Source organism: Notolepis coatsorum (assembly GCF_963971535.1).
Source record: "Notolepis coatsorum genome assembly, chromosome: 9".
NCBI classification, from domain to species: Eukaryota; Metazoa; Chordata; class Actinopteri; order Aulopiformes; family Paralepididae; genus Notolepis; species Notolepis coatsorum.
This window is the reverse complement of record NC_140173.1, coordinates 70,412,296-70,427,061: the sequence shown is the minus strand read 5'-3', so window position 1 is coordinate 70,427,061 and position 14,766 is coordinate 70,412,296. Positions and strand designations below refer to the sequence as shown.

At 39.4% G+C, this 14,766-nt stretch overlaps 1 protein-coding gene across 1 annotated transcript in view; it reads right to left on the bottom strand.

Moving 5' to 3' along the window:
* The window catches only part of rims1a (regulating synaptic membrane exocytosis 1a), a gene marked incomplete at its 3' end in the record, with an annotated part of 159,388 nt that overhangs the window by 2,204 nt on the left and 142,418 nt on the right, over positions 1-14,766 (bottom strand). Inside the window, 1 exon segment of the mRNA XM_084321094.1 lies at positions 4,060-4,202. Coding sequence (XP_084177220.1) covers positions 4,060-4,202 — 143 coding nt within the window.

Genomic DNA, 14,766 nt, shown 5'->3' with positions numbered 1-14,766 from the left:
CTCCATCACCTTTCTTTTTGATGACTATATGGTCCAAATCTGAGTTGCACGGCCCTCATCTGAACAGGTTAGTATGTTTGGTCCTGGGGAGACGCCACATTTGTCTTTGGCGTCTCCAGCTGAAAACGTTTGGGAACCACTGATATAGGCAAAAAATAAGGACTACACACACCTGCAACTATAATCTGACTGTTCTGCTTCATGTATTACATACCTTGTAATTAGGTTGTTTGTTTGATGTGTGTTTAAATTATTTCCCTTACCTCTGTGCTGTATGTATCATCTGTCTATTTTCATTACTATTTGATTACATTTTATTGTCATCCCTGTTACCCTTCGAGAGGCCTTTTTGTCCTCTCGCCAGGCCGTCATTGTATATATAACCTGCAGATTCCTCCTGAGCAACGCCCCTTCCTGACAAAAGAAGCCACCCAACTCCTCGTCCAATCAACAGTCATCTCCCGCCTCGACTACTGCAACGCACTGCTCGCTGGCCTCCCGGCCACTGCCACCAAGCCTCTTCAACTCATTCAGAACGCAGCGGCCCGCCTGATCTCAAACCTACCGAAGTCGGCCCCACTTCTTAGGGACCTGCACTGGCTCCCCATTGCTGCACGTATCCGCTTCAAGGCCCTCGACCTAGCATACCGTGCGGCAAAGGGAACCGCTCCCGCCTACCTCCGGTCAATGGTCTCTAACTACACACCCTCAAGACCCCTACGCTCTGCATCTTCTGGCTGCCTCAGACCTACTCCTATCCAAGCCCTGGGAGGGTCATCAAAGAGATGCCGCCTATTCTCAGTCCTTGCCCCACAATGGTGGATTGAACTACCCACCCCAGTTAGGACAGCCGAAACCCCTCCAATCTTCCGCCGTCTCGACTTAAGACGCACTTCTTCAACCATTATCTGAAATAATATATATATATATATATTAGGGCTGTCAGTTTATCGCGTTAATTAGATTAATTAATTACACAGCAAATAATCGCGTTATGAAAATTAACTCAAAATGAATTACAATTTTTTTTTTCTTTTTTTTTTTATTATAATAATTTTTTTTTATCTCATTCATTTCATAAGCATGTAGAATACACATTTACAGATTTATTTTTAATATGGTCCATTTGCATGTTCTAGGTATCTGATTCTAGGGACATCTATGAATCTCAGGGAATGTATTCCCAGTGTCAGAAATACTGTGGGCTAGATCCACAAAGAATGGATTGTACGGTGCAAGTTGCACCTTCATTATGAATTGAAAATGGGGGACCCTGATGTAAACAAGACGAAAGTCTTTCTCTGGTCTGCATTCCCTTAACAATTGTGTGTATTGAGCCGTACTGTATTGTACCCATTCTGCAATCTGTTAATAACTTTTCATTCAATCAATCAATCTGCGCGGTGATTGATTGAATGAACATTTTATTTTGAGTAAATTGTAATGAACCAAATGAGAATATCAATACATTTTTTTTATCTTTGACTGTGAATAACACCATGCTCAAATTGACCAGACCTGAAAAATCTAAGCAAATTAATAGATGGAAGATGATTAAACAGAAGGTTTTGTAGATACAGTACTGAATTCTGCCATCCGGACACATGCAATTTGAAATATGATTATAGAATATAGAATATGAGGCATAAAATGGTAATGCGATTAAAATGCGATTAATTAGATTAATTAATTACAAATCCTGTAATTAATTAGATACATTTTTTTAATCGCCTGACAGCACTAATATATATATATATATATATAAATAAAAAAAACTCGAACCCTAACTAACCTTACTGTCATGCACCTAATAACTAACCTACACTGTAACACGCAACACTTTGATGAACATTGTTACTCAGCTGATAGAGTTGTACCCTTCCTGATGACTTGTCGTACAGAACTTGTAAGTCGCTTTGGATAAAAGCGTCAGCTAAATGACTAAATGTAAATGTAAATGTATATACGAATTTGTTCTTAATTGACCCTTAATTGACCCTTATGTTATTAAACAATAATAATTAGGCCTAAATAAATATACATATATTTTTAATTCTGGCCCCCACAGTGTTAAAACGGTTAAAGCTTCTGGCACTTGGACAGATTGATGATCCCTGTGCTCAGGTAGAGTGTGGTAAACACAGAGAAGCGAGCTCCTTTAGAAAAGTATACCTTAGAAACCTTTGTAGAACCAGGTTGTTAGGGCCTGTAAATGAGCGACAGGTGAACTGAGGGCATCGTTTACTGCAGACTTTGATCACTTTCATGTCTCGGAATGCAAATAATGTCTCGTAAACTGAAATACTTTTTGAAGTGGGTGGGGCTCTGGACCCCTTTTTTTTTTTTTTTAGAGTGGAAAGATCTTTCTCTTTGTTACCCTCACAGATGATCAGATCTTCACCTGCCAAGTGTACTGAGATAATAGTACTCAACTAGAAGTATAGTAGGCCTACTGTTACTTCCGTAAAACCTTTTAGGATCATTTAAAGAAATAATATTTGTCTTGAAATGTAAAAGTAAAAGAATAGCACTCCAATGTGTTACTTATTTACTTAAATAATAAGTACTTGGGTACTTATTTAGTTTCTTTTGAATGAAAATCATATAAGTTACCAGTGACACCGGACATTTTACAAAATTATGCTCAATTTCTGTAGAGCGCTCACTTTGATCTCTAACGTTATGCGGCTACATTGATCCACTGTGTCTGTCTGTCTCTGTCTGTTTTTTATTCATTTTCAATGATGGATTGGATCAATGTAGTCAGTACATTGATCACATATTGCGCAAACATACTGTTGCTGGTCTGGACTGGGCCTCTAGGCTCCTCGCCAGTCAAGCTTTCGCTGCTGCAGGTTTAATCCGAAATATTTCCAAATCCTCCGCTATCATTGTGTAACGTGTCGTGTCTCCAGAGCCTCCTTTCTCTCCTTCACGTGAAGTTAAAACTAAGTGAAAGTGAAACCTAAAAGTAGCTGCTGTCCACACGTTCAGTTTATAATGTTGTTTGACTTACATGCTTGTATTTTACAAATTAGTAAAACATTTAATTTGTCGGCATTATATGTGAAAATGAACTAAATGGGTTTTATTTCGATAAAAAAAACTAAAAACAAAGCATACACCGGTGGGGGCGGTGGGTAAGTAATGTACTCAGTGGAGCCGGAACACAGAGCAACACCGGTATCACAGACTATACCGCGGCACATGCTGACTGATCACTGCCTCACTGAGCGAAGAGTAAATACCTGTATATCTTCCTGGACATTTACATTTGACATTTTACTGTACATTTGACTGTATTTGACTGTATATTTTAGAATTGTTTAATGTATATACATATTTTATCTCTTTTTTTATTTGTATTTTTATTCTTATTTTAGATTTCTGACTAACTAAATGTTCATTGTGAGCGACCTGTGGTGCTGAATTTCCCTCGGGATCAATAAAGTACTTCTATTCTATTCTATTCCGTGTGAATTCTGAGCTCGCCGTTCACCTGTCCCAGTCGGGGGCCCGCTTGGCTGACATGGCCAGTGGGAACAACTTTGAAGGAATGCAGTCTGAAAGATCTTGCACATTGCAGCTAACATTCTTGTAAATCTTCCTTGACCAATCCTATCAGCAGACGAGGCGTAATACTTGCAGCCAAAGGGAAATCAAATCAGAATGTTGCAGTGAACCTCATGACCCGTACCTTTGGAGACCATTACCTTTCAGAGTGTACATTGTGTGTGAGAGAGCTGTCATACAGGATGATATATGACAGTTTAATGAGATTCTCAGAGGGCCTAAACCTTTATATAGTCTTACAGTATGTAACGATGCAGGGATTGAAAGGAATTGAAAAGCTAAGCATAAATGTCAACTTTAAACACCTCCGTTTATCCAAAGGCCCGTAATCACCCAGCATCTGCACACGCACGCACGCACGCACGCAGACAGACAGACAGACACGCACGCACGCACGCACGCACGCACGCACGCACGCACGCACGCACGCACGCACGCACGCACGCACGCACACACACAGAGAGAGAGAGAAGGCAGCATGTTTACCTGCAGCACTTTGCCCTGAGGGCTCTCCTCAAACAGCAGCTGCTGCTGGTACAGAGGCTCCAGGGTCTTCCGTGCAATCTTGGTTTTCTTTTTGGCTTTACATGCTCCCACGCTATCCAGCAGGTACACCTTCACATAGGGAGCTGGGGAGAGGGGAGGAGAGTCATGAAGAGTCATACACATGTCCAACAACCACTATAGTGTGTGTGTGTGTGTGTGTGTGTGTGTGTGTGTGTGTGTGTGTGTGTGTGTGTGTGTGTGTGTGTGTGTGTGTGTGTGTGTGCGTGTGTGTGTGTGTGTGTGTGTGTGTGTGTGTGTGTGTGTGTGTGTGTGTGTGTGTGTGTGTGTGTGTGTGTGTGTGTGCGTGTGCGTGTGCGTGTGCGTGTGCGTGTGCTATGTCGAGGAATCCCTTTTGGTTGCCCCAAACAATAGTATAGCTCACATCTAAGTGAGAGGCAAGGGGCTACGGCCCCCTCCCCTCTCTCTCTACTTAAGCTCAATGGTCCTCGTTCTCGATCGTGTTCGTAAGTGCCTTGGTAAGTATCTTGGTAAAAATCTCGTACCAACAAATTTACGGAAATCCTCCTCCAGATTCCTGAACGTGTGAAACGGTCTCCGTAACTCGTCAAAATCTTCGCAAACTGGGTTCCCATGAATGAAATACGTCACTCATTCTTAAACCGAAATGTGCATTCTCTGCCATTGCATTTGCATACAGATACGCCCCGCCAGCTCCATATAAGGCGGAGGTTTGGCATTGCCATCCACCATGCTGATCCATTCTACAGGTAGCGCGGAAGCGATTTGTGACTGATCTCAAAATGAGATTAGATTCAAATGTATTGTTATTATACAGCACAAGTACAATACACCATCCAACCAGAATGGATAAATAAATGCTTCATAAATAAATACATGCGTGGAGAAATGGCTTAGTGAGGCAGCCTCAACGCGCAAGCACACACACACACGTACTGTATATGTGTGAAATTATTCTTTCCAGCAAAGTAGGCTTCTATGTGTGTGTGTGTACTTGAATGTATGTCGCTCTCCTGCTCCCTGCTCATTATCCATTGTTCCTCCTAGCACAAGATTATATATCCCGTTGTTTTTTTTTTTTTTTTTAATACAACTCTGGTATGATGAATACTTCTAAAGGTTTAAATGTTATTCACCTGAATATAAGGAGTCTGTACCCCAAAATCGATCTACTTAGAGCTTGGCTTGTCTACAATAATCCCAGTGTAATTACTGTGTCTGAGACATGGTTGCATAGTGCAATCTCTGACAATGAAGTTGAACTTGACAACTATGTTCTGTACAGAGCTGATAGGGGTACTAGAGGTGGAGGAGTGGCTACATATGTCAAATCAAATCTGACATCTGAGCTCCTCAGGCCAAGGGTAAACCCTATAAACTTTGAGTGTCTTTTTATTAAAATTTCTTTTCATGAAAATAAGCAGTTGACCATAGGAAATATTTATAGACCTCCTGATTCTCCCTCTGAATCTACAAATGATATATTATCCACCATTAACTCTTTAGATCGTCCAAATGAAATTATTATCTTGGGTGACTTTAACATCAACTGGCTAGATCGATCATCTAGTAATGCTCGAAACCTATTTGGCAGTGTCAATTTAACTCAACTCATTAGTGAGCCTACTAGAGTTGATACTAGATCCAAGTCCCTGCTAGATTGGATTCTCGTCTCACACCCGGACAGAATTTCAAACTCTGGTGTGTTACCTGATAGTTTCAGCGACCATTCTATCATCTTCTGCATTTGGAAGATAAAGTTACCACGTCTACCTTATGTACAACTAAAACAAGAAATGCTAAATCCAACTATTTCAAAGATTGTTTAAGCAATGAATTTAGCAATCCAAAACAGTTTTGGAAGAGAATCAACAGCATTACTAAGAAGTCATCTATAAATCCCACTCATATTAGAATTAATAATGAAGTTGTCAATGATCCCTCCTCAATTGCACTTGCCTTTAATCAGCACTTTAATTCTGTCTGCAGACTCAAATTTAATGACTCTTCATATTCCGATGTGCCTCTTAATAACACCAGATGCAACAGCTCTTTTTCCTTTAGAAGTATTCGTCCGCTTGATGTTCAGAAGATCATTGATGAATTAAGATTGGGTACTAGCTGTGGTTCAGATGGTATGGAGATCAAATTCATCAAACTTGCATCTCATGTATTATCATATCCTTTGTCTGATTTATTTAATTTATCTTTAACAACTAATGAAACTCCATTAAGCTGGAAATGTGCAAAAGTCATTCCATTGCATAAAGGTGGTGATCCTTCTGATCTCAATAATTATAGACCAATTTCAATTATTAATAGTATAGCAAAAGTATTTGAAAAACTAATTTTTTATCAATTATCCCATTATGTTAATGATTCTCATATTTTATCACCATGCCAATCTGGTTTCAGGCCAAACTACTCCACAACTACAGCCCTTCTGAAGTTGACCAATGATGTTCACTCAGCAATGGACAATAACATGGTTACTGGTGCAATATTTATAGATCTCACAAAGGCTTTTGATTTGGTTGATCATTATCTTCTTCTTGACAAACTGTGTGCTATTGGTGTCTCTAATAATTCTTTACTTTGGTTCAATTCCTATCTCCACCAGAGACGTCAGTGTGTATCATATCAGGGTAAACAGTCTGATTTTTTTTATTATGGATAAAGGTGTTCCTCAAGGATCATCTTTAGGACCATTATTATTTTCTATATTTGTTAATGATCTCACCCTGATACCATCTGACTGTCTTACACAATTGTATGCTGACGATACAGTGATTTATTCTTCTAAGTCTGATATTCAACAAATTCAGTACTCTTTACAGACTAATTTTGATGCTGTCCAGAAATGGTTATCTATTAACAAACTTTTATTAAATAAGAAGAAGTCCTATAGTATGCTGTTTGGTACTAGATCAAATCTAGTGCAAATATCAAATCAGTTGTCGATTAAGTTTTTAGATGATGCTCCTCTTTAAAATGTCGATGAATATAAGTATCTGGGTCTTTGGCTTGATTCTCAACTCACCTTCAAGTCACATATTGATGCTGTGATGAAGAAAACAAATTGTAGCCTGAGAATATTGTATCGTTCTATTAACTGTTTTTCTCTTCAGGTTAGGAAAATAATCATTATACAGCTGGTACTTCCAATAATGGATTACGCAGACATAGTCTATCAAAACACCACACTAACAAATCTCCGTCCTTTAAATGTTACTTATAATAGTGTTTGCAGATTTATATTGAGGTGTCCTTATAGAACCCATCACTGTCTTATGTTTGAGTTGTTACACTGGCTTTCTCCCCAATTCAGAAGACATTTTCATTGGTTGCTTTTTGTTTACAAATGTATTTACTTTAATTATCCCCCCTATCTAAAGCAGCTCTTAACACCATATAGTTCAACTTATAATTTAAGACACACGGATCTTCCTTTCTTTAGTATACCTCGAACCATCAAAGCTATCGGTCGACTTGCCTTTAAATATAAAGCACCAGCTGATTGGAACAAACTGCCTAGTTCACTCAGATCTCTTACTTCTTACCGGTTATTCAAGATATCTTTGTTCACTCATCTACAGACTACTTGCACCTGTTATTGATTTACTGTGTTAGGGCTTAAATGTCGTTTTCAGATCAAATTATAATTTTGTTTGTGTTTTATAAGGGAACATATATATATATATTGGTGATCCTCTTGGGATGAATCAGTGTGGATTGTGGGAGTGAGCTTGGGAGAGCGTCTGTCAGTGTATAAGTGCATTTGTTGTCTTGTTTTTTTTTTGTTATGTATTGTATTGTATTGTATGTTTTGTATCCTATGTTAAGGACCCCCTCGAAAACGAGATAGCATATCTCAAGGGGTTTATCCTTCAAATAAAATTTCAAGTATTTCAAGTATTATTCTAATGACTTGTTTTATTAGGTATTATAGTAGTAAGCCTTACTGTAGAACATGACATATTAGCATGACATCTCAATTAGTAATGTCAATACTTAACAACTGAGCAATTGACTCTTGACAAGCGTACATACAGTATCTTCACTAAGCCACCTGCCTCACCTGCTGCGTCTTAACCTCTTTAGCCCGAGCGGACCGCAGATGACATCACATCATAAATCCATGTCTACAAACTAGGGCTGTCCCCAACTAAGGATTTGGATAGTCGACTTTGATTGGCGCAAATTAGCCGATAGTCGACTGGTAGTCGACTACCCCCCTGAATAATGATAATTAAAAAAAAGAATTTTATTCCATTTGGGCTGTGTGGGGTGCTTAATGTCTGAAGGAGTCGACTGAAAACTCCTTGTCCTCTGCGAAAGAATGCAATTGGTCCACTGATATATGATGATATCTTGATATTTGTCTAGTCTAGTGTGTTCATTAGATGGGTGAAATACTCTTTCAGTGCCTTCAGTGTTTTCTTAGGCAGTTAGCATCGCTGGTATGCGCGGCATTAACGTTAGCCACGCTTCTAGGCCTCTTTGGTTTTGGAAATGATGATTATATATATATATATATATATATATATATATATATATATATATATATATATATATATATATATATATATATATATATATATATATATATATATATATATATATATATATATATAGTGCTGTCAGGCGATTAAAAAAATGTATCTAATTAATTACAGGATTTGTAATTAATTAATCTAATTAATCGCATTTTAATCGCATAACCATTTTATGCCTGATATTCTATATTCTATAATCATATTTCAAATTGCATGTGTCCGGATGGCAGAATTCAGTACTGTATCTACAAAACCTTCTGTTTAATCATCTTCATGTATTAATTTGCTTAGATCTTTCAGGTCTGGTCCATTTGAGCATGGTGTTATTCACAGTCAAAGATAAAAAAAATAATTATTGATATCCTCATTTGGTTCATTACAATTTACTCAAAATAAAATGTTCATTCAATCAATCACAGCGCAGATTGATTGATTGAATGAAATTTGTATTAACAGATTGCAGAATGGGTACAATACAGTACGGCTCAATACACACAATTGTTAAGGGGATGCAGACCAGAGAAAGACTTTCGTCTTGTTTACATCAGGGTCCCCCATTTTCAATTCATAATGAATTGTAAGTAAGGGTGAGACTTGCACCGTGCAATCCATTCTTTGTGGATCTAGCCCACAGTATTTCTGACACTGGGAATACATTCCCTGAGATTCATAGATGTCCCTAGAATCAGATACCAAGAACATGCAAATGGACCATATTAAAAAAAAGTCTGTAAATGTGTATTCTACATTCTTATGGAATGAATGAGATACAAAAAAAAGATTATAAAAATAAATTAAAATTAAAATATATATATTTTAAATGAATTTTGAGTTAATTTTCATAACGCGATAATTTGCTGTGTAATTAATTAATCTAATTAACGCGATAAACTGACAGCCCTAATATATATATATATATATATATATATATATATATATATATATATATATATATATATATATATATATATATATATATATATTTTATATTATATATATATATATATTTTGCATTCGACTAAGAGGTTGGCAGTCGACTACGGCTTCTTTCGATCGATTAGTCGACTATTCGACTAATCCGGGTCAGCCCTACTACAGACTGTATCGATTAACCTCTTAAGCCCGGAGCCCTATTTTCTGAGAATCCGCCTAAAATACATACCTAAGTAAATGGAATATTGCTCCACTTCTACAAGGTCAATTTGCATATTCTTGGTATCTAGGGACATCTATGGACCTCAGTGAATGTATTCCCAGTGTCAGAAATATTGTGTCTAAGGCGGCTGGGTGGCGCAGCGGACATTGCGCTCGTCACCAACGCAAGAGACACCGGTATCGAATCCGGCTGTCAGCGTTGCCTCCGGCTTGGGCCGGCCATCATACTGAGTCATTTGGCAGAGTCAGCGGGAGGAGAGTCGATGGGTGGTAGTCTGGTCGTTGTAAACAGCGACTCCTACAGGTAGGTCAGGGCGCCTGCACAGCAAAGACAGGAAAATGGCGGGGGCAGTGTGAGCCTCCTACACGTTACTCCCCGCCAATGAGAGTCTGCGCTGGCAGGTGAAAAGATGTGACTGGCTGCCTCCACATGTATCGGAGGGGACATGTGATGGGCTTCTATCCTCCCTACGACCGGCCAGTGGGGGGCACATGCGAGCAACGATCAGGACAGGACAGGGAGAATTGGCACGAGAGGTAAATTGGGATGGGAGAAAAATCACGGAAAAAGGAGGAGAAAAAGTAGACAAAAAAAAATATTGTGTCTATTACTAGGCTTGCTTAAATTGTGATGAAACAAAGGAGAATATGAATTATGATTTTTCTTTGCATTTTTGACAGTGAATAACACCATGCTAAAAATTACCAGACATGAAAATGATCAGTACCTTCTTGAGATCATGTGTACAGAAAATCTAAGGAAATGGATAAAGGGAAGATGATTAAACAGAAGGTTTTGTAGATACAGTACTGAATTCTCCCATCCGGACCAATGCAATTTGAAATATCATTATAGAATATAGAATAGCAGGCTTATATATTACCTTATTATAGCCAATTCGCACATTTATGGATTGTGCCAAATCTTATATTTCAAATGCCCGAGTTCAATTTGGATTTAGTATCACCAGGCATGCATAAGAACAGATAATGAAATCTACTGTATGTACTAGGGCTGTCCCCGACTAAGGATTTGGATGGTCGACTATGATTGGCCAAAATTTGCCGTTGGTCGACAACATTTTCTTTTATAATATTTAAAATATATATTTTTTTAATGTTTTTTTTCATTTTTTTTATCGTTAATTTGGGCTGTGGGGGGTGCTTAATGTCTGAAGGAGTCGACTGAAGGCTTCTTGTCCTCTGCAAAAGCATGCAATTGCTCCACTGATGGATACATCTTGATATTTGTCTAGTCTAGTGTGTTCATTAGATGGGTGAAATCCTCTTTCAGTGCCTCTGTGCCTGTTTTCGTAGGCAGTTAGCCTCTGGTATGTGTGCCATTAGCGTTAGCCACGCTTCTAGGCCTCTTTTCTTTTGGAAAGAATGATAAAAAAAATAAAAATAAAAAATTATACTTTTATTTTTTATTAATTTTTTTATATATTCGACTAAGAGGTTGGCCAGTCGACTACGGCTCCTTTCGACCGATTAGTCGACTAATCGACTAATAGGAGTCAGCCCTAGTATGTACAGTAGCTTTTTTATTTTTGCCAGGGTGCCACCATTTTGAAACTAATTTCAAATCTAATTGTTGCTACATGCTAGAAATAGGGGAGACAAACTAACTGCACTCCCATATATGCAAATAACGTTACGTTTTGTGGTTTATTATCCAGAGTAATAAGAGATATAAAAAAAAAAGCACACAGAAGTAATTTGCTTGAAACCCCATAGAGGCCTTTGGAAAGTGTCGTTTGGAAAAATTCAAAAGCTCTCGGTGTTCTCTACAATTCCTGATGTAAAATGTTTCCAAAATGGTCGACTTTCGAGACCAAAACAATAGAAAAATGTAAACGAAAATCTATCTAATAACACTTTAACCTATTGGTAAACTAACATATTGATGATAATATACATTATAACTGCTGTTGTGACATGGTTATGATGTTTATACTTGAATACGTTTGAAAAATTAAACAATACTTTTGTCAGACAGTCTAGACAGATTGATTTATGACGTGATGTCATTTGCCGTCCGCCGATGGACCGCACGGGTGGAAGAGGTTAATGTTTTCTTCAAATGTAGCCAAGAGTTAAGACCCTAATCCTGTCAAAACAGCAGTCATAGTGTATATTTTCAGCAATACGTTTGTTTACCAATAGGTCAAAGTGTTATTAATGAAATATTCGTTTTTGAAATGCATTAATTTACAAGCGATTATTCGCCATTTTTTATTTGCGTCGCAATTCTGTTTATAGTCATAGGAGGAGACCTTGAGCTTTGAATGAGTTTTGAAATTTCAAAAAACGACATTAGCCAGCTTCCTGCAAGCAAATTACTTGTCGATGATTTTTTTTTCTTTTTTTCTTATTTTTCAGGATTATCTACCACAAAACTGAATGTTATTGGCATAGATTGGAGCGCAGTTAGTTTGTCTACTTTTTGTGATAAATCTTTTCATAATAATCTAACCCTAACTAACCTTAATGTCATGCACTAACCCTAATATACTAACCTACACTGTAGCACTCAACAGTTTGAACATTGTTACTCAACTGATGACTTGTCATACAGAACTTGTAAGTCGCTTTGGATAAAAGCGTCAGCTAAATGACTAAATGTAAATGTAAATGTAAATGTGAACGTTTATAAAAAATCTGTGTTCCATTCCGATAAAAAATTGCGGAGCCATATCCATTATTAGAAAGTAACTGTACTTACAGTAGATGAACATTGGTAAGACCAAGGAGCTGATAGTGGATTTTAGGAGAATACAGCAGGGGACACACACACCACTGTGGATAAATGGGGCTATCGTGGACAGGGGGAGCAGTTTTAAGTACCTGGGAGTCCACATCACAGAGGACCTGACATGGACAACACACACATGGACAATGTCACCTGAGACAATTAAGGAAGTACAGAGTATCGGGGAAGATACTCCACTCCTTCTATTCTGGGGTTGTAGAGAGCATCTTGACTGGGAACATCACTGCCTGGTTTGGAAACTGCACTGCCCAGGACAGGAAGGCCCTACAGAGAGTGGTGGGCTCAGCAGAGCGTACTACGGGTATTGCACTACCACCCCTGCAGGACTTATACAATAGGAGGTGCAAATCCAGAGCCTGCAGAATAATGAAGGACCCTCACCACCCCAACAATAGCCTGTTCAAGCTGCTGCGGTTAGCCTATTCTACAGAACAGACTAATTAGATTTGAAGAAGAATGACTGAACTCTCAAGTTTGAAGGCGATCTGAGGAGCAGTAAGGACGTCTGTAACCAAGTTGCTGAACAAGATAGATGAGCAGCTAGGAGCAGAGGCCCCATGTCTGCCCGACTTGGAGGAAAGCAATAAACTATTAACCTAACCTTGTCACTAACTTGGGCGTGAAAATGGACCCCCACCTCTCATTCGAGACTCACATCAAATACATCTGCAAGACCTCTTTCTTTCACCTCAGGAACATCTCAAAACTCCGCTCCTCACTCACTCTGGCAGATTCAGAGAAACTCATCCACGCCTTCGTCTCCTCCAGGCTGGATTATTGTAATGCACTCCTCATCGGGATCCCTAGTAAAAGCATTCAAAAACTGCAATCCTGCAAAACTGCAATGCTAGGATCCTGATGAGGGTGCGCAAACATGACCACATCACCCCCACCCTCAGATCACTTCACTGGCTCCCCATGGAACACAGGATCGAGTAAGAGGTCTCCCTCCTCACTCACCAGTGTCTACACGGTGGTGCCCCTGCCTAAGAGAGGAGTTCTCGAATCCGCAGCACGAATCTTTGACCCAATAGGTTTCTTATCCCCATTCAGCATTATGGTAAAATGCCTGTTCCAAGAGATGTGGGAACGGGGTCTCGACTGGGACGCACAGCTCCCAGATGACCTCTCAGCCAAATGACATCAGTGGTGCGCTGAAATTCCTGATTTAGACTCCATAGCCATAAGCAGAATTTACACTTCAGAACTGCAGAATAGTGACGACACACTTTTAGACAAAGAGGTCCACATTTTCTGTGATGCGAGTGAAAATGCTGATTGCGCAGTAGCCTATTTGCGCACGACAGATGTAGATGGGAGATGCACCACTAGTCTAGTAACAGCCAAAACTTAAGTTGCTCCATTAAAGAAAATCACCCTACCTCGACTCGAGCTGATGGGAGCTTTGATAGGGTCTAGACTAGGAAAGTTTGTCTGTGAAAAATTTAAGGTGCCTGAAATCAAGAAACACTATTGGACAGACTCAATGATCGCTCTCCATTGGATCAAAGGCACGGCTAAACAATGGAAGCCGTTTGTTCAGAACCATGTGATAGAAATTCAGAACCTGACCCTCCCAGAGAACTGGGGGCACTGCCATGGAGCAGAGCACCCGGCCGATCGCGGCACCCGGGGCTCCAGCGTAAAGACACTAAATGAGGACTCTCTGTGGTGGCACAGGCCACAGTGATTAAGAGAGCCGACCGGAAAAAAAACATCAAATGGAGAGATTGATGAAGGAGTGAATTTGGAAGAGTGTGTGGTGCAAAGCCAGATAGTGAAAGAGGAGAAGACAAGTGAGTCTGAGGTTGAGCCCGCTATTTGACCTGGAAAAATACAGCAAACTCAACCTGCGCGTCACGGCGTGGATGCTGCGTTTTACGTACAATACACAGACGCTAAAAATAACTGGTCCGCTGTGCGCAGAGGAAATCGGAGAGGCGGAGAAATGCTGGACAAAACTCTCTCAAACAGAAAGCTTTCAAAAGGAACGAACAGACTTGTTAAACGGAAGAGAATTGGATAGAGGCTCAAAGCTAAGGAGCCTAAAGCCGCTCATGGACAATGAAGGGATTATGCACGTCGGAGGACGGCTTCAGGAAACTACCTGGGCTTATCCACAAAAACACCCTCTCATCCTTTCCGGGACTATCCCCTTCTCTCTGCTGGCCATAAAGAGAGCGC